The sequence below is a fragment of the Balaenoptera acutorostrata genome, chromosome 1, assembly GCF_949987535.1.
Source record: "Balaenoptera acutorostrata chromosome 1, mBalAcu1.1, whole genome shotgun sequence".
NCBI lineage: Eukaryota > Metazoa > Chordata > Mammalia > Artiodactyla > Balaenopteridae > Balaenoptera > Balaenoptera acutorostrata.
This window is the reverse complement of record NC_080064.1, coordinates 14,384,046-14,402,562: the sequence shown is the minus strand read 5'-3', so window position 1 is coordinate 14,402,562 and position 18,517 is coordinate 14,384,046. Positions and strand designations below refer to the sequence as shown.

Sequence of the window (18,517 nt, the reverse complement as noted above, 5' to 3'; positions counted from 1 at the left end):
GGGAGAGTCAGCCTGTGTCCCCCAGAGCCCTTGCTGGCTGGGCTGGCGATCATCTGGTGATGGGACCCTGGGCAGGGGGCGGGGACACCTACCTGAGGAGACAGGCCATTGCTGACAGGGTTCATGTGGTTGGAGGGCGCTGCCGGGTTCATGAAGCTCTCGGAGTAGCTGGAGAAGCTGTGGCGAGCTCCGTAAGCAGAGCTGGTGTCTGCAGCTGCAGCGGCCGCAGCCAGGCCCCCCTGGTGCATGGTGGACGGCGGGAGGGGCTGGGGCCGGTGCACGGTGCTGCCTCCATCTGTGGAGAGACCCAGGAGAGGGCCTGAGCAAGTGGCCTCACCCCAGAGGGCGAGGGAGGACAAGTACTTCCTGTTTGGAAGGCAAGACCTGAGCCTCCTCCTTCTCCCAGCCTCCGTCCATCGGATGGAGGGGGGAGGGGACCACCTTCTCTTGCTACTTGGGATGGGACGACTGGCTTCTGGGCAGGACACTACGGACTGGCAAGTCTTGACTGACCGTCAATCAACATTCCAGACAACCTCTAGGCACCTACTACGTGCTGGCCTTGTTCTCAGTGGTTGGCACATAGTAGGTGCTCAATAAACATTATCTGGACTGAAAGTCAGATCTCGTTGAGGACTGTGTCAATCTGCCCAGGCCTGTCCCGATAGCACTTTGAGAGCACCGACCACTCACCAGGTGCTTTTACAAATAGTGTCTAAGGGTATGAAGCAAGAGTGATTCCCATTTTACAGATGAAGAAACTAAGGCTCAGTGGGCTCAGGGCCCTTGTGCAAGGTGACAAGGCTAGTGAGTGGGGGGGTCAGAGTTTGAACTGCCGTTCTGTTCCTAGCTGCTGGGCTGCTCTTCCTCTCTGTCACGGCCCCTCCACGTAGCCTTCCAGCAGATGGGACCATCACCATTGCCAACAGTTCAATTTCTCATCAAAAATCACAGGGAGGCCTCTCCTCAGCTTCTAGAACTCTAGCCTGCCAGTCCTTTAAGAGGAGGCCACGGGGCTCCATGAGGCAGAAGTCAAGTAGCAGGATTCTTAATGTGTGCTGGGGGCGGAGGGCGGGAAGGGGAGGGCAGACTGGGGGCCAGGAGCCAGGGAGGGAGGGGAGTTACTCTTCTCTGCCCACCATCATCTCTTCTGCATTTTAATAAGACCCAGGAGATGCATGTGACTTTACAGTTTGAGAAGCTCTGTTCTAAACGTGTGCATGGAGGTGACCTTGTTTATCTTCACCTGGATGCAGAGCCAAGTAGTTCAAGGGCAGGACCCCATCTCTTTTGCCTTAATAGTCTGTCCACATGAAAGCAGACAAACAACCATTAAAAAGAAACCAGGGGCTTCCCTGGTGGCACAGTGGTTGAGAATCTGCCTGCCAATGCAGGGGACACGGGTTCGAGCCCTGGTCTGGGAAGATCCCACATGCCGCGGAGCAACAAGGCCCGTGAGTCACAACTACTGAGCCTGCGCGTCTGGAGCCTGTGTTCCGCAACGAGAGAGGCCGCGATGGTGAGAGGCCCGCGCACCACGATGAAGAGTGGCCCCCGCTCGTCTCAACTAGAGAAAGCCCTCGCACAGAAATGAAGACCCAACACAGCCATTAAAAAAAAAAAAATTAAATTAAAAAAAAAAAAAAGAAAGAAACCAAACACCCTTTTATTCCTTCTTTGTTAAGGAAGGGAGGAGTGGGTGGGGGTGGAGGGGAATGGAAAGGTGTGGCTGAGATGCCAGGATGGGGCCGAGCACTCACCTTGGGAGATGGTGGTGGTGGGGTAGGTGGAGTCTGGCAGCTGGTAGGGGGGCAGCGTGGGCATGCCGGTGGGCGGGAAGCCGCCTGGCAGAAGGTGGTTGAATGCTGCCAGCTGGTTGGCTCCTGCCTGTTTACGCCAGCGGGCACGGCGGTTACTGAACCAGACCTGGGGGATGGAGAGCGGAGGATGGAGAGCCCTCAGCTTGGCTCCTGGCAGGGAGCTGAGGCACGGCTACACCCTCCATCCAGCCAGCATTCTCTTCCGTGGGAGGAGGTCCCCACCTCCCTGCAACTCGGAACAGTTTGCAAAGTGATTTCATAGGTACAATCCTATTCTGTCTTCCCGACTGCCCAGTGAGGAGGTCGTTATCATGATTCCCATTTTACAGATGAGCAAACTGAGACCCAGAGAGAGTGGGGGACTTGTCCACGTGACAGGGTGGGTCGGAGAGGCACAGCCAGGTCTGAGTGACTCTCAGTTCAGTGCTCTTTCCCTGCAGCGGCTCCTGCCCCCAAAGATGTATGACCATCCTTGTTCGTACACATGCTCACTCCTCACCTCCTCCAGGAAGCCCCCAAGGAGGAGGCCACATATCCGGAACCCACCTGAATTGAGACCCACCTGCCACACTCAGATGTGAAAGCTAGTTCTTTGTCCGGAGCCTGAGGCCCTGCTTGGCTTTCGCTGCATGGGCCCCCTTGATTAGGAAAGCCCACCTTCCACAGACACAGGGATTGATTAAGCACCAGTGGGAAGATAACCTAACATCTTTAAGTCTCCCTTTCCTCCGAGACCTGTGCTAGCTCTTCGTACGTCTGTCCATACATAGACCCACGAGGCCTGCCCTCCTAGTCCCATTTACAGGAGGGGAAACTGAGGCTCAAAGAGGTCAAATCACTTGCCCAAGGCCACACTGCTAGTCTGTAATAGATGTGAGGTTCAAACTTCAATCAGTGTGACTTCCTAGAACCTTCTTGTCTGGATTTGCAGCAAATTCCCTGGGACAAGCCAGAGAAATATGAACACAAGAATGAGTGTGCAAAACGGGGCTGCTGTGAGAGAATGCTTCTCCACCTCTGGACTTTGCACATGCTGTTCCCTCCAACCTAAACACTCTTCCAGGGCTGGCTCCTTGGCCTGCAGGGCTCAGCAGAAATGCCTCCCCCCCTGCTCCAATGAGGAATCCCCTGCCTCAAAAGTAAGTCTAGGCAGGTCCCCATCCCCTTCTCTCAGGAGGCCTCCAGCTGTGAGATGCCTCATACAAACAATTATTGTCTTTATCTGTTTCTTTGTTTCCCCTTCAGGCCCTAAGCCTCACAGGCAGAGGCCAGGAATTCCTGGCCCACAGCTCACAGCTCTATAGGAATACTTGTTGAATGAATGAATGAACGAACAAACAAATGAACAGTGGAAGGCGGAGATGGCTCTGGTGTGCCTTTGCTGGTGCTTGGCCACAAGGCTCAGTGGGGAGTACCCCCCTGGTGGGTAAAGACATGGATTCCCTGGCATGGATCACTTAAGACACCCAAACCTCTGGACGATGTCTGCTGACCAGAGGGCAGTCTCAGCAGGGATGGAGGGGTGTTTATGGCCCCTGGTATCGGTTGTCGTTTCTCCGAGGGGAGAAACGGTGTTCAGCTTACCAAGCTGGATGAACAGAGCAGCTGGCTCTTACCCGTTAAGGATTCACAGAAAAAGGAGATACGGCTTCCCCAGGGGCGTCCTGGGTGGGATGGATGCCTGCCAGTCCGACTGAGGCTGCCTCTGAACTGGCGAGGAATGGGCAGTGTTACCTGCTCCCTGCTTCAGAGGGAGGGTGTGGGGAACAGCTTTGTTTTAAATCAGCATTTCCCAAAGGGTGGGGGTCCTACACTCCGAGGTGGAGAGACATCCCCAAAGGCGAGTGACACGGATGTTAAATAACCCTGAACCACTCCCATCTCTTCTGGGCCTGGGGTGTGTGGAAGAGAAAGTCTCAGCTTGGCGTTCAGCATCCTTCGTGCCTTCCTAACACTTGCCAATCTCCCTGTTTAAAGCACAGACAGGACGCCCTGGTAGGTGATGTTTTCCGGCAGGACTTTCCTATGTTGTCTTGTTTTCCCTTGTGTGAGTGATTCCAGTTGCCTTCCTTTTTATGACAGTGATGTGCGTGTTTATTTTAAAATACACTGATCTTATTTTTAAAAGTAAATGACAATACAGATAATATGCAAATGTGGCCAAAATCCTGAAGATGGTCAGAGAATGACTTAAGTTTGGGACACCGTGCTCTAGTTTTGCTGCATGCAGCTGTTTCTTCGGCATGGGTCATCTGTTCCTCAAACAAAGAGGACTCAAACAAGTTGGAAGCGTTCTCCCCCTTTCCCTTCCTTTCCCTCCTCCTTCCCGCCCTCCTTACTTCCCTCCTTCCCATCTCAAACTGTTCCTGGGACTCCACTCTGTGTCAAGCAGGACAGTAAGGATAGAAGGTGAGCAGGACACAGTCCCAGCCCTCAAGCTGCCCTTGGCCTGGGCACACGACAGATAAGTCAAAGGACAGCTGCTCTCTGGTGCAGTCAGCTCAGATGGGGTGGCATGCAAGGTGCTATAAGGAGGTCTGAGGAGGGGTTTCCAACTCCTCTCAGCATCCAGGAGGACTTCCTGGAGGAGAGGACACGTCTTATGCTTTTTTTTCCTCTCCCCTCTTCTTCCTCACTGTCCTGTCTCCCCAGGGCTGCCTCCACCACAGCAGGCACCTCCGTCCTCACAAGATGTGACATGATGGTTAAGAGCAGGGACTCCGGAGTCCAACTGCCTGGCTTTGAATCCTGCCTCTGACTCCTAGCTAAGATGGGCAAATTCCGTTATTCCTCTGGGCCTCACTTCCTTTGTTGCTAATAACCACCTACCTTCTTGGTGGTTCTGGACCTCAGAAGAGTTAACACAGGCAAAGTGTTTACTTAGAACAGCATCTACAACTCTTATTCTGCTGGAAAGCCTCCGATGGCTGAGCTGGAAAGGCTCTTAGCCAGTATGTACTGCAAGCTTCCTATTTACGTATGGGGAAATGGAGGCTCCAGGAGGGACAGTGGTGGCCCCAGTGTCCCACCCAGAATCCCTGATCAGGGTTGAGTTCTTTAAAAGTAGAGGCTGCATTTTATTATTTACTTTTGGTCCTTCCCTCAACACCCAGCCCTGGTAGCAGGACACTGTAGGAAGCATCAGTTTACCGAGTTGAACATTTCATCTGGCCCTTCTTTCAGTGTAGCACCGAGGAAAAGAACACGACGGACAGACTTGGGCTCCGGTCCCAGGACAGTCACTTATTACGTGTGTCTTTAGGAAGTTGCTTCTCTTAGTGAAATCTCAGGTTTCTCACCTACGAAATGGAGAGACTAATCGTCCCTACCTCCTAGGATTACAGTGAGGATGATGAAGATAATGTATGTAGGGTGCTGAGCATCGTGCCTGCCACATAGAAATGCATCATAAATGTCATCTAGGGTAATGAAAAGATTTGGCATAAGTTATTACTTAGCCAGTCCCTCTAGCACCTCCAAAATGGAATTCTGTTCAGAATGCGCCCAGCTCACCCCCAAGCAAATAGCAGGGTTCTGAATTGGGGCCATATGTAAAGAGTTGCACACAGCCCTGGTCTCTTGGTGCTGGTCATCTGAAGGATGAGATGTTTTCATAGGCAGTTGTGGGAGACACCTGGGGTGGCCTCGGGACCTATCAGACCTGCAGCCTCTGTTTCTAGAAGAAACGCACAGGCTCAGGGATCTTGGAGCTCAGTGCGAAACAGATTTGTTTACCTGCAAGGAAGATGTATGCAAGGTTGGCTTCGGGACCCCAGTTGTTTAGAAATGAAGATTCTTCCAGGCCAAGGAGTCATTGGTCCCTAGGCATGTGTCCTCCTGCCTCACGCCCCTTTCCTACCCTTCATGGTGGTTGGGCTTTCTGTGGGCTGAGATGGGGCGTCTCCACCAGCCATCGGGGGTACCATATAACACCATATAATGCCCTGCAGGCTTCAGAAGGAGGCTCCCGACCCTCTGCTGGGGAGCAGGGCTGGAAGGGAGGCAGAGGGAGTGACACAGTTGACTGATAGAACCCCATCTGACCTATATTTACCTGCTTCCTTGCTTATTTGGGCATCAGCCCCATGACAGCAGGGATTTCTTGTCTGCTGAATCCCCTGTGCCTAGAACAGTGTCTGGCACATAGTAGGTACCCAATATGACTGCCAGATGAATGAACCTGGAGTTTCAAGGGTGGCCAGAATTGGAACCACTAAGAATAGGTGGAGTTTAATAATAATGGCCCCTACTCAGGGCACTTCTGTGTGACAAGCACTTCCTGACTCTGTGTCTGTGTATTTACATGCAATCATTTAAATCCTCAGAACAAAGTGGACCCTATTTTTGTCATCTCCATTTTGCAGATGAGGGAACTGAGGACCGAGGGAGTAAGTGATGGAGCTGGAATTCACACATGGGCGTCTGGCTCCGAGACCACTCTGAACCACTCCAGTATCCCACCGTCTCCCAGCACCATTGAAATGTGATGGCATAGGACTGCAAAATCCCCGAATCATAGACTCATAGAATCAGACGCCAAGACCTTAAAAGTATACAGCCCTAAAATCAAAGCAGTGCTCAGAGGGCTTCAAGGTCCCTGCCCGCTTGTCCACAGCAGGAACCCTCTCACCAGGGTCTCCGATCCACTGGACATTGCACTTTTCCTTGAATACTTCCGGTTACAGGGATCTCATCACCTCACAAGACAGCTGTGATCGTCAATAAGTCAGGATCCTAGAACTTAAAGGAGCCTTAGTGCTCATTTAGTTTGATCCCTTTATTTATAAATGGGAGACTAAGTCTCAGGAAAGGAAGCTGACCTGTTGAAGGTGACACAGCTGATCAGAGGCAGAAACCGATGGGAACCCGGCCTGTGGCTCCCAATCTTGTGTTTCTGACCCTGCAGACCTTTATATGGGATTGAGGACACTGTCCTATCGGCCCTGGTCTCCCCCCCACTCCGAGGGGCCTCTCAGAGCAGCTGTGTCCTCCAAGCCTTCTCTTCTCTGGGACAAATATTCTGTTATTCCTGTCTTGATTTTTGGGTCTGCCTTTGTTCATTTTTTAAAAACTCAACATGTATTGATCCCTCCTCTGCTGGGATCAGGCCAAGTTCTCAGGCTAAGGGTTGTGGGGAGACCCCGCCCCACCCTGGGGGAGCTCAGAGTCTGAGGGAGGAGACCCCACCCCGCCCTGGGGGAGCTCAGAGCCTGATAGAGTAGTCACCACGTGGAGGACGGCGGCCTTGGTCCCCCCACCGTGGGTTTGCCTGGGCTCTGGCTGCCCCCCCTGTTCCCAGGCCCCCCTCCATCCTTGGACCTTGAGTGACACCTGTTTCTGAGTCCCCTGGGCCAATAAAAGCACTGCCCTGACAGCCAGGAAATTTTACAAGGAGCGGTCAGGCTTCCAGGTGGTGGGAAGCAGCCGTGGCCACCAGACGTGGGAATGAGAAAGCACCCAGGAATGTGCCCAGGAGAACAGCTGCAGGAAGATCAGAGGCGGGGGAGGGTGGCGGGGGGCTGGGGGGCAGGCTCGGGTATCACCCGGGAGAGGAGGGGAAGGAATGAGATGAGCTGGCTGCTGCCGCCTGCCCGCTTCCCCTCAGGCTCTCCCTCAGTGGCAGCCAAGGGTCCCCCACTCCAGGATGGGGGTGGGGAGGGCAGAGGGAGGTACGCTGGTCCCCCGATTGCTTAAATGCCAGTTTGCATTGCTTTCAAGTCCCAGGCTCTGAGTCCATTTCTTCCTTCTGGATGGCTAGAACCTGGGCTTGGCATCCATCAGGCTTGAGTTCCAGGCCCAGCTCAGCCTCTGCTGAGCTCTGTATCCCCCCCATGTCGCTTCTCTGAGCCTCGGTTTCTGTGCCTGAGGCTTGGGGAGTGGCCATCCCGACCTGAGACGGTGGTCTGCGCTTCCACCAGGTCACGTGGGAGTAGCCCCCAGCACTGCAGCTGGCATAAGGTAGGTGCCCAACAAAGGCTGGTCCCCCTTGGATAAGATAGAAGCGCCCCCAGTGAGCAGTTGGGGGCGGGACCTCTGTAGACCCGCCTCCCCCATTCACGGAGAAGCCAGGCCAAGAATGGGCTCCCACTGGAGCTGTTCATCAGACCCCTCTCTTCCTCCTCTGCACCCTCCCCGACCCACCCAGCCTGAGCCTGTCCCAGCCGGGCCCCTAGAGACTGACTTAGAGAACTGTAGACCTCGAATCTGAGAGCTCAGCTTGGGGAGCAGAGGCGAGTCCCCCCACCCCACTGCAGGCCTTGAACCCCAGACAGACTCTGCTCTTTCCATGCCCTTCCTTCCCCCAGGCCCACTGATTAGGAGCCATGCACTCTGAGGGTGTGGAGGGGGTGTTCTAGGTCTGCCCACCCTCCCCCGCATGCTTCTAACTCACCAGGAACATGCTCCTAGTCGGCTTGCATGCTTCCCATAACAGGAAACTCATTACCCATCTTAGGAAGCTACGTCTGTTCTAGAATTTTTGTCCTGATTACTTCCTCCCCTCCTCAGAGATTTGGAGATTTTTCTATTCCCTGAGCTCCCTCTCTTGTGGCTGAACCAATGTCCTTCCTTCCTCCCTCCCTCACCGTTTTCTCCTCTCCCTTTCTGTCTCTCCCTCCATCCCTCCTTCCCCCCTTCCCCCCCCCACCATGAAGTTCTTGTCGGCAGGAGGATGAAGGCAATCCAAGTCCTCACTGCCGCTCCTGGCTTCCCTGGGACTGTCTAGGGATTAGTTAGTCAGTCAACATTCGCTGCCCATTTACTCTGTACCAAGTGCCAGGGCAATACTTGTCTACACGGTTCCTGGATCACTTGCTGCAGAACCTCCATCCCCACCCTGGGGGGTGCCCACTAAACCCTCTGACGCTGGCCACTCCCACCTTCCCAGTCCTGGTCTCCGGGTGATGCCCACTGCACAAACCCCCAGGCGCCCCCTCACCTGCACTCGTGCCTCCGTCAGCTTGGTCCTCTGCGCCAGTTCCTCCCGGGTGTAGATGTCCGGGTAGTGAGTCCTCTCGAAGGCCTTCTCCAGCTCCTCCAGCTGTTCGGCTGTGAACGTGGTCCGACTGCGGCGCTGCTTACGTTTCAGAGGGAGGTCGGGTTCTGACTCCACGTCCGAGCCCTCATCCAGACGGTTGCCTACAGCCAGGTGAGAGGGAGGAAGAGGGTGGGGGCCCAGTGAGATGGAGGGGTGCTCTGTGCACACCTTCAGGCCACCACGGCACTGAGGCTCAGGTCCCTCCTGAGCGTAGGAAGGATGTTCCCCCCGGCACCATTTATCGGCGTGAAGGCTGGGAAGCAACCTCTCTGCCCAGCCTTAGGGGATTGGTTAAATACCTTATGGCCCAGACATTCCTTTAAAAAAATAACCCCTGTAGTTGGGCATTTAGGTTATTTCTACTGACACGGAAGGATGTCCATGACATAGCACTCAGGGGATGGTTTCGTGATGAAACACACTGGTCAAAATTCCTAGAACTATATTCTCCAAAAAGGGGAGAATTTTACCGAATATTCACTGCACCTCAATAAACCTGACTTTAAGAAGAAGGCAAGGTACAAACCAGGGTGTGGAGATGAATCCCACTTTTGGAAAAAGCATGCATAATACATTACGGAACACTACACCCCAAAGACTAACAAATGTTAACCTTCAGGGTGACAGAATTTTTGTTTTCTTTTTAAAACTTATTTATGGTTTAGTATTTCTTAAATGATGATCATTTAAACAATGACACTATTGCATTTTTGGAAAATATTGCAAAAACTAACGAAAGGAAGAAGCAGGAAGAAAGGAAAGGATGGAGGAAGGGAGCAAATGCTTGTGCCCGGGGCTGGCAGTCAGGAAGCTTAGATTCCAGGCTTGATTCTCTCCCAAATGCCCTGAACAGTGACCCTAGGAAGGCTACCTTCCCTCCTTGGGTCTCAGTTTCCCCATTTACAGTATGAAGGGTTTGGACGATGTGACTTCCACACCCAGGCCCTTCCTGGGATGTTCCAGGATCACTGAGTGATCTTACAGGCTGGAGGAGACCTCACCTGATGACCTTGGCCATGTCCATGACTTTCACCACATCATCCCCATTAATTTCCACCCTGGAGCCTAGGGGTAGGTGAAGGCCTTTGCTTCCTGTGCAGAGAGAGCCCAGGAGTCTGGCCCTGGATGGGCTGTCAGGACAGGAATTTACTTCTGTCCCAGGTCCAGGTGATGGAGGCTGCAAGAAGGGCTTGATCAAGCTCCTCAGCAGTCAGGGCTGAAGACACCCTGGGGGCTGAACTGACTCTCCACCCCCATCAAGCTTGGGCCTCTTGCCCATCCCTGATCCAGCAGAAGGAATGCCAGCAAGGAGCTCCCTAGCCAGGGCTCTGAAGCTGCACTCTCAGGAGCCCTGGGGGAACTGTAGAGAGCATGGAGGAGGAGGCTGGTGAGAAGAGGAAACCAAGGAAGGGAAAAGAGAAAGCGGGCAGAGATGATCTTCCTCTTCCCCACTCCTGCTTTCTCCCTTTTCTTGTTTCATTTCTCTCTCTCTTCCCTTTCCATCTCCATCTTTGGTATTTCTGGAAGCACATCTATGTTTTGTCATTCATTCATTCCCCAGAGCATTGACAGAGCACCTGCTATGTGTCATGCACAGACTACGTAAGCTGTGTTCTGGAAGCTCACCTGAGTCAAGCTGGAAGAGCCTCAGAGATCTTGTGCTCACACTACAGATGGGAGAAACTGAGTCACAGAGTAACATCACACACCCAAAGTCCCTCAGCAAGTGTCCACACCCACACTCAGACCCTGCTCTCCTGTCCCCCATCCTGTTCTTACCCAGTGGCTACAAATGTTGGTTATACAAATAGGTCTAGGCCCTTCCCACAAGGGACAACTGTCCCCCATCCCTGAAAACAACAAAACACCTAATGCAACCTCTTAGATGTCAAGTGAAGGTGAAGGGAAAGGCATTCCAGGCGGGGGGAAGAGCATGTGCGAAGGCCTGGCATATCAAAGGGCATGATGCGTGATGCTGTCATAGGGCTGCATCCACAGCTGGCAGATCATCCAGTCTTGGGCAATGCTCCTCTGCCCCAGATCCCCTTTCCCCCATCCTGCTAACACGGCCATTGGGAGGTCATCCCTGCTTTTCACTGGCCGCTGATTGTGACGCCACACAACAAGGGAACCAATTGATAAGGAGACCTGCCTTCATCGCTGCCTGCCTCACCCCTAAAGGCAGAGACCTGGGGTCGGATCCAGCCACCCCCCCTGCCCTTTCCCAGCTGCCCAGCTCCCTGTCACTAAGAGGAGGCCAGAATGGTCACAGCTGGCATGCTGGGGTGCTTTCCCCAGCACATCCGGGGCTCAGAGCCAAATACAACTAATCCCAAGGATTCACTTCCTGAAACTCACTGCATAACTTCGATTTTCTGACGTTGACAAGGAGAGAGCCCTTGGGGCCTCAGAAGGAGAAAGCTGAGATTGGCAGGCAGGAAGGGAGGCCAGCCTGTAGATGGGGAATGGGACACCGGGCTCCGTCCTCCAGTGGGGACCCTTTGGCTCGGACAGGAGCTGAGATGGGAAGCAGGGCTGTTGGGGGCAAAACCTATGGGTAGAGATCGTACTCAGAGCTGTGAGGTCAGACTGGGGAGGAGATGGAGAGCCCCAGTCTGATGGAGAAGGCACAGCCCTGTCCTGGGAGAAACCCCTGCCTGATTAAGTCTCAGCTCAGTTTAGAGCAGTGCCGTCCAATAGAACTTTCTGTGATGATGGAAATGTTCTAGGTCTGTGCAGTTCAATATGGTAGTATCAGCCACGTGTAGTACCGAGCACTTGAAATGTGTCTAGTGCAACTGAAGATCCGAGTTTTTCATTTTATATCATTTTCCTTCAAATTTACTTAGCCGCACGGGGCTGTTGGCTACCCCACAGGACAGCGTGTCTTTAGCACCGCTGGTCTCTCTTTTTAGCAAGGAGAGGACAGGCCTCAAGATCTTTCTGCATGCACTAGTCTCCAGGTAGAATTTAATGACATTGTTTGTTTTTAGGATATTCGTTTTTATGGTTCCCATCTGTTTATAGGACATGATAGGCGTATTTCATTTACAAGAGAATTCGTTTCCTTGAATTCAGGTTTTAAAGATACTTTTGTACCAAGTTAAATATTAGGGAAATAATAGCATAGGCTGAAGGACCGTAATCAAAATCATGAGTGCAGTTAGCAAATGACTGACTGGAGATAAGTTCAAGGTGCTTCTGTTACTAGACCTTGCCTAGCCTCAGTGCCCACTCAGGCCCCATGTGCATCGGATGCTCTTGCCATCCAAAGTACTTCTGGCTTTCTAGGTGCCTCATGGAATCCTGTGTTTATTTCTTCCTCATCTCCCTGTCCCTCAGGCCCCTTACTGAGCACGGATCTGGGATCTCCTCGAGCCCAGAGAGACACCCAGATGGAAACCCAGACTAGAAAAGGCAGAGCAGGGCCCACAAGTCTCTGTTGATTGAAAAGATCTGGAACGATCCACTAGGATGATGGTGGTTGCCATAACAACCTTCTGGATGCTGAGTGGGGAGAGCAGGGCCGTGTCCCAGTAGCTGGGAGATCCAGAGAGATCTCAAGAGAGCTGGACTACAGTCTGTGACTTCAGGCCCCTGGAAAAGATCTCCCACCTCCACCCTGGCCCATCCCAGGGGAAGAGACCCCCCCATGCTAGGTTGGAGCCATTCTTTGGTGTACCATCCTCATGGCAGGTCTATGAAGCTGGCACTATTGGTTCTTTTACAAATAGGGAAACAAAGCTCAGAAAGGTTCAGTAACTTGAGAGAGGCCACATAGCCAGTAAGCCCATGCTCATTCCTGGAGAGGGATGGGGAGGAAGGACAGATTGAGAGGGAGTTTCGGGGGCCCTCTGGGGCAGCTCTGGTCTAGTCAAGAGTCCTTTTCTGGGAGGCCTGACACCTGGATTCTGAGCTCTGTCTCCACCCTTGCTGTGTGGCCTTGGACAAGTTGCACCCTCTCTCTGGACCTCCATTGTCTCAGAGGTAAAAATGAGGATAATGATACATCCCTGCATGCCTCACTGGACTGCTCTGAGAACAGAATGAAATGAAGACTATGGGAGTAATTTGGAACATGTAAAGGACACATGAAGGATTATTATTATTATTGATGAGGATAATGATGATAATAACAGAAAAAAGGGGCATCGACGCACTCCTGCTCATCCAGCAGAACCCAGACGGTGGGTGTCCTCCCCCAGGAAGCCTTCCTGGGCCCATACAGGCCAGGCTGGTTTCACTGCTCATCCTTGGAGCTCTCAAAGCTCATCAGGAGACATCAAACTTGCCTGTTTATGGGTCTCTTGGTCCCACTGGACTGGGAGAAGGGACACAAAGAGCCCTGATGCTACCACATCACCTTCACTTCGGTTTCCCCTGTGCTGCCTCTCCCCCTCCCCACCCCTGGGAACCCTTTAGCCTCAGAGTTAAATTAATAGGATTAGGTGGACTTGGCCACAGAGAGGCCCTGCTGGCTGGGGCTGAGTCCTCCATGCATTGAAAGCTGGTTGCCTCTTGGTGAAGCCTGGGCAGCTGGCACAGGGTGGGGGACACATAGGGAGGGGGACATGGGCTCACCTCCATTCAACAGAGGCTGGATTTGGGGTGACCAGTGGGGGAGCAGCCTCCTGGCCATCTGCAGCCCCTGCCTTCCTGCTCTGAAGCAGCTCTGGAGAGAAAGGTCCCAGTGGGGGTGGGACAGAGCCTGGAGCAGGTCTGGATAGCCCCAGGAGAGGAATATGATGAGGGACCCTCTCTCTGGGTTCCCAGATCCTGTCTTGCTTAGGGATGTGAGGAGTCCAATACAGAGCAAGGAAGAAACAGCCCCTCCCTTGGGGCCCTCCCAATCTTACAGGGGGAAAACAGCCTCTGGCTTAGGAAGCTTCCGATCTGATGGAGGAGGCCTCACCCCTGTGATAGGAATTTCCCAGCCTGATGGAGGAAACACCACTTCCAGATGAACTGGGGCCAGGACAGGCATAAAAGAGGAAGACAGCTCCGTGAATTGAGAGCAGCCTGAGGATAGAATAAGGGATGAGAGGGTGACAAGAGCTGCCTGGCTTGTCAGAGCTTTAGGGCGGACAGGACCAGGTCTGGTCAGGTCAGAGCCCAGCTCAGGCCAGGTTGATGGAAGTGGAGAGAAGATCGCTGGAGGGCACCTCTCCTGTGCTCTACCCCAGCCTCTGCCCCCTCCTTTGAAGCATGCTGAATTGCACAGCCACTGACATGGGAGGCCTCAGTTACACCAGCGAGGCCCCACCATTACTGGCCTTGCCCACACGTCCAGACTCACCCCACCACTCCCTGTCCAGCTCTCAGCGTCCTAAATGACCCAGCTGGGCTGTCTCACACATCCCTGCCTTTGAACTCCAGCCTCCTCTGCTCGGAATGCCTCACCCTTTCATCGGTGCACTCCTGTTCATCCTGCAGAACCCAGCTGCTGGGTGTCCTGGGTCCATCCAGGCCAGGCTGGTTTCACTTCTCATCCTAGGAGCTCTCAGAGCTCATCGGGAGACATCAAACTGGCCTGTTTCTGGTCTCTTGGTCCCACTGGACAGGGAGATCCTTGAGTCCAGCAGAGACTGTGCCTGGCACACAGCAGGGGCCTAATAAAGCCTCCTTAAATGAATAGAGCTTGGCAGAATGCTCAGAAAGTTCCTTTCAAACTCTGACACACTGCAGTAGTCACGACCCTATACTTGTGCATGCACTCTACAGTTTATAGGCCCTTTCACAGTTCCAACACTAATCTCTCCCAATGGACGGTCAAGCAGACAGGATTAGCCCCATTTTACAGATGGTCAGTGAAGTCTCAGGCCAGTGAGGCCGCGAAGAAAACCCAGGACTTGGGACTCCCAGCCCAATGAAAGCCAACTTTGCTATAATTCCCAGGTGATGGAGAATTCCATTTCTGATCATGAAAACCCAGGTGGCTTCTTCTCCATCCCACCCTCCCAAACTTTCTCTGTTCTCCCTTTTGCCAAAGAAAAGCATGGAAATGAGATGGTCACAATTTCTGGACCTACCCACCTCTCTCTCAGAAGGCGGGAGGGAGCTGAGCCATCTCCAAACCAAGTCCTTGTCATGGAAGATCCGTGGAAGCCAGCAGTGGTCCTGAGGTTTGGGGTCCTTATCTCAGCCCCCCAACTCAGAGACGCCCTCCCACCCCGCTCCTGAGCTCCCCCGTCCCCGCAGCCTCCCAGCCCAGCCTTTATTACAGTTTAACATAGGCCGGCTCACAGCCGCAGCAGAGAAATGAATCACATAATAGTTGATATGCGTTTTAATCAAGTAATTCGGGCAGAGCCGAGAGCCAGCGAGTGTGGGCTGGGTGTCCCTGAATACCAAACAGGCCTGGGCGCAGGTCTTGGAAAATGGAAAAGTCATTTACAGCTCAGCTGGGGGTCCAGCGAGCAGGGGCCATGGCGGGCGCCCTCCCAGCCCCTCCACAGGAACTGTTCATCTGTAACCAGCGTGTGGTGCGTGCAGCTCAGTAGGGTCAGCAGGAGCTGGACCAGATGGCACACAAGGCCTGGGTGAAGGGGCTGGATGCAGAGGAGGGAATCAGACCCCTAGTTACACCTCCCTGGAAGCAACCCCTCCCATTCACCTTCTCTGCCCAAACTTCTCTTGGGTACCCATCTCAGCACCACCACCCAGGCATCCAGGTCACAGACCTTAGGAGTCCTTAATAACCCCTTTGCTCTCCCATCACGCCTCACAGGCAATCAGCCCAGCACCAAAAGCGGGTGATTCAGCATCCAGGTTTGCTGCGAACCCACCCTGCCACTCCACCCTGGCCCCGCCCCAGAATCTGTCCATCTCTCCCTGGACTCCAGCAGTTGGCTCGGGCCCCAGCAATCGTCTCCAGCCCCAGCAATCGTGGGCCTTTGCACAGGCTGTGCCCTCCGCCTGGAACACCCTTCCCATTCCCCTCTTGGCCTTCAGTTTGCTGCTGGCTGGAGCAGGGCATTGAAAAGCCCTGCTGGGACTTCCCTGGCGGTCCAGTGGTTAAGACTCTGTGCTTCCACTGCAGCGGGCGCGGTTCGATCCTGGTCCCGGAACTAAGATCCTGCAAGCCGAGCGGCGCGACAAAAAAAAAAAAAAAAAAAAAAAAAAAAGCATAGGCTCCTGACACAGTTTGCCTGGATTCTGTAGATTCCACACGTGTAAAATATGGATAATGATGGGAATCCCCTCCCCCCAAGAACCACTTTCCTTGCTTTGCGGTTTTTCCACAGCACATAGCACAGTCAGATATGCTAAATATTCCATTTTATTCCCCGCGCCCCCCCAACCCCGCATCATCCTGGCCCTCACTAGAGTGCAAGCTCCAAGCAGCTGGGCGTTTTTGTCTCCTTTGTTCACTGCTGAATCTCCAGTGCTTGGCATAAAGTGGACACCCAAATATTTGTTGAATAACGGAAGGAATGAGTAAATGAGTGAGTATATTAAGGCCAGGAAAGAGTGCCAGGGACAAGCAAGTGCTCAGCAAGTGTAGGCTTCCATCAAACCTCGTCGTTTTCCCACTCAGTTTGGGACCATTCCTCCAGGAAGCCTTCTGGAGGACGGCACCCTCTCCATCTAGGTCTGGGGTGCCCACCTCTGTGCCCTCACGGCTGGGGCTCAGCCAAACTGTCCCCGTGGATTCACTTCAGTCCTGCCCTCCAAGAGGCCTCCCGAGGGGTCGGGAGGCATTGGTGAGGTAGGGGTCCAAATAGGTTCTGTCTGACTCCAAATCCTACGCTATTTCTCAGCGACTGACGGAGACCCAACTTCACTCTGCCAACTCCAGGAGGAAACGGAAGGGAGGAGAGCATCTTTAGGACGCCTTGGTGGAACTCTCACTTTGTTCATAACCTAAACGTGAGAAAATTTTTCCTTCTCCCGGAAGTCCCCATCACACCCCAGCAGGCTGCCTTTTTTTTAAAACTCTGAACCTTTGGTAGCTGATTTGCATTACAAAATACGAGGCCCACATGGGGTATTCTCTGATTGTGGCTTCTATGCTCACAGTATGGTCCTGTCCTCAGGCACTAGAGGGCACTCTTTATACATTCCTGCCAGGAAGGCGAATATCTAGGAAGAAGGAAGTAGTACTGTTTGAAATGGTACTGTGTAGTTGCATCTCCAGAATTCAGAGCCATGTTTTCTCACGATGGATCCAGAGCTCTGTCTGCACCAAACTGTGAACCAAGCCCAAGTCACGTGTGGGAGAGAAGAGTGGGTTGGTAGAGGGCTGGAACTATCTGAGCCAGCACTCAGTCAGGGAAGACTTCCTGGGGACAGAGTTCAAAACTAATGTTCGCCTGCTTAGGGCAAGAGGTTGAAGCTGAAGAGTGGTGATTAGTCCTGGGTAGACAGCAGAGCCCGCTCTGTCGGCTCCTGAAAGGGGGTGTGCCAATAGGGCTCCGCCTCACAGAGCGTGGCCGAGCCTGTCACCATCAGACACTGGGAAGAGGTGGGCAGAACAGAAGCTGTGAGATCAGAAGCACCTGAGTTTGAATTCTGGATCTGCCCCCTACCGCTATAGACGCTGAACGTGTGATTGAATTCCAAGCTTCATTCTCATCCTTTCTAAAATGGGGGCAGTGGTGGGAGTCAAGGAGGAAAAGAAGAGAGAAAACTATGTCTGGAAGCTGAGATCCAAGAGTGGGGGTGATGGGCCCCCCCCAGCCCTGGCTGAGCAGACCCCATCTCTCTTCTCATTCAGGCAGAAGCTGGGCAGGCGGGGAGCCGGCACTCTGGGCTCAGTCCCCGACCTGCTGTGTGACCTTGAACGTGTCACTCGTCCTCGTGGCATCTCCATTTCCCCATCCACCCACAGGGAGTAAGAACTGCCATCCACCTGCCCTTCAGGGTGTTGGTGTAGCTGCACAGATGGAAACCTTGAGAAATCACCAAGGGGCGCCTCTGATGCAGTGATCACAGCCTGCTGCCCTACTCACTCAGGAAAGTTACTTCGCTCCTCTGGGCCACAATTTCCTCATCTGTAAAAGGAGGAAAATCACATAGTGCTGACCTCACAGAGTCGTCATACGTGAAAATTAAATGAACTACTGCAAGACAAGGCTTACAACACTGCCACGTATACAGTAAGTGCTCAACATACGTTAGTTGTTATTATTATTGCTATTACGATTGATGCCCGAATACAATGAGAACTTCATCTATCTCTGGAGCAAGCACATTTGCCTGGCACAAAACACGAAGGCAAGGAATGCATGCATGCATGCATGAACAAATGAATGAATACCCCTTTGTCATTCCTTCCTTATTCTCCTACGGTGGAGGCTTTGCACAAACCCAGCCACACCCACAGACCCCGCATCCCATCCCCAGGGGGAGCCATCCCAGGAGCAAGCGGTGCCCATGGAGAGGAGAGGTGCAAGGGTCTCAAGTAAGCCATCCAGCTGGGGCACCAATGCTGGCAGGCACGAAGGGGCCAAGGCAGGCACTCAGAAAGCTGGGCTGGGAGAGGCCTGGGGTGAGGTCTCCAAATCAGTGAAGGAGAAATGACAGCAGCTGGGGCCCCAGTGGCCAGACGAAGCCGCCCTGCGTGGCCGCAAGGAAGAGGCAGCCTGGTTACCCGTCAGAGCCCCACAAAGCCACTGTGAAAGGACCACATGCCTGGGAAGTCAAGCCTGCCCAGACCCTC

At 53.4% G+C, this 18,517-nt stretch overlaps 1 protein-coding gene across 4 annotated transcripts in view; it reads right to left on the bottom strand.

The window, feature by feature from the left end:
* PAX7 (paired box 7) overlaps positions 1 to 18,517 on the bottom strand; it is a 104,072-nt gene that overhangs the window by 39,907 nt on the left and 45,648 nt on the right. For all 4 annotated transcript variants that reach the window (XM_007175019.2, XM_007175020.2, XM_057531634.1 and 1 more), the window contains exons 5-7: positions 8,758 to 8,957; positions 1,761 to 1,926; positions 93 to 295 (exon numbers count right to left, since the gene is read on the bottom strand). In XM_007175019.2, coding sequence (XP_007175081.1) covers positions 93 to 295; positions 1,761 to 1,926; positions 8,758 to 8,957 — 569 coding nt within the window. The remainder of the gene's footprint in view (positions 1 to 92; positions 296 to 1,760; positions 1,927 to 8,757; positions 8,958 to 18,517) is intronic.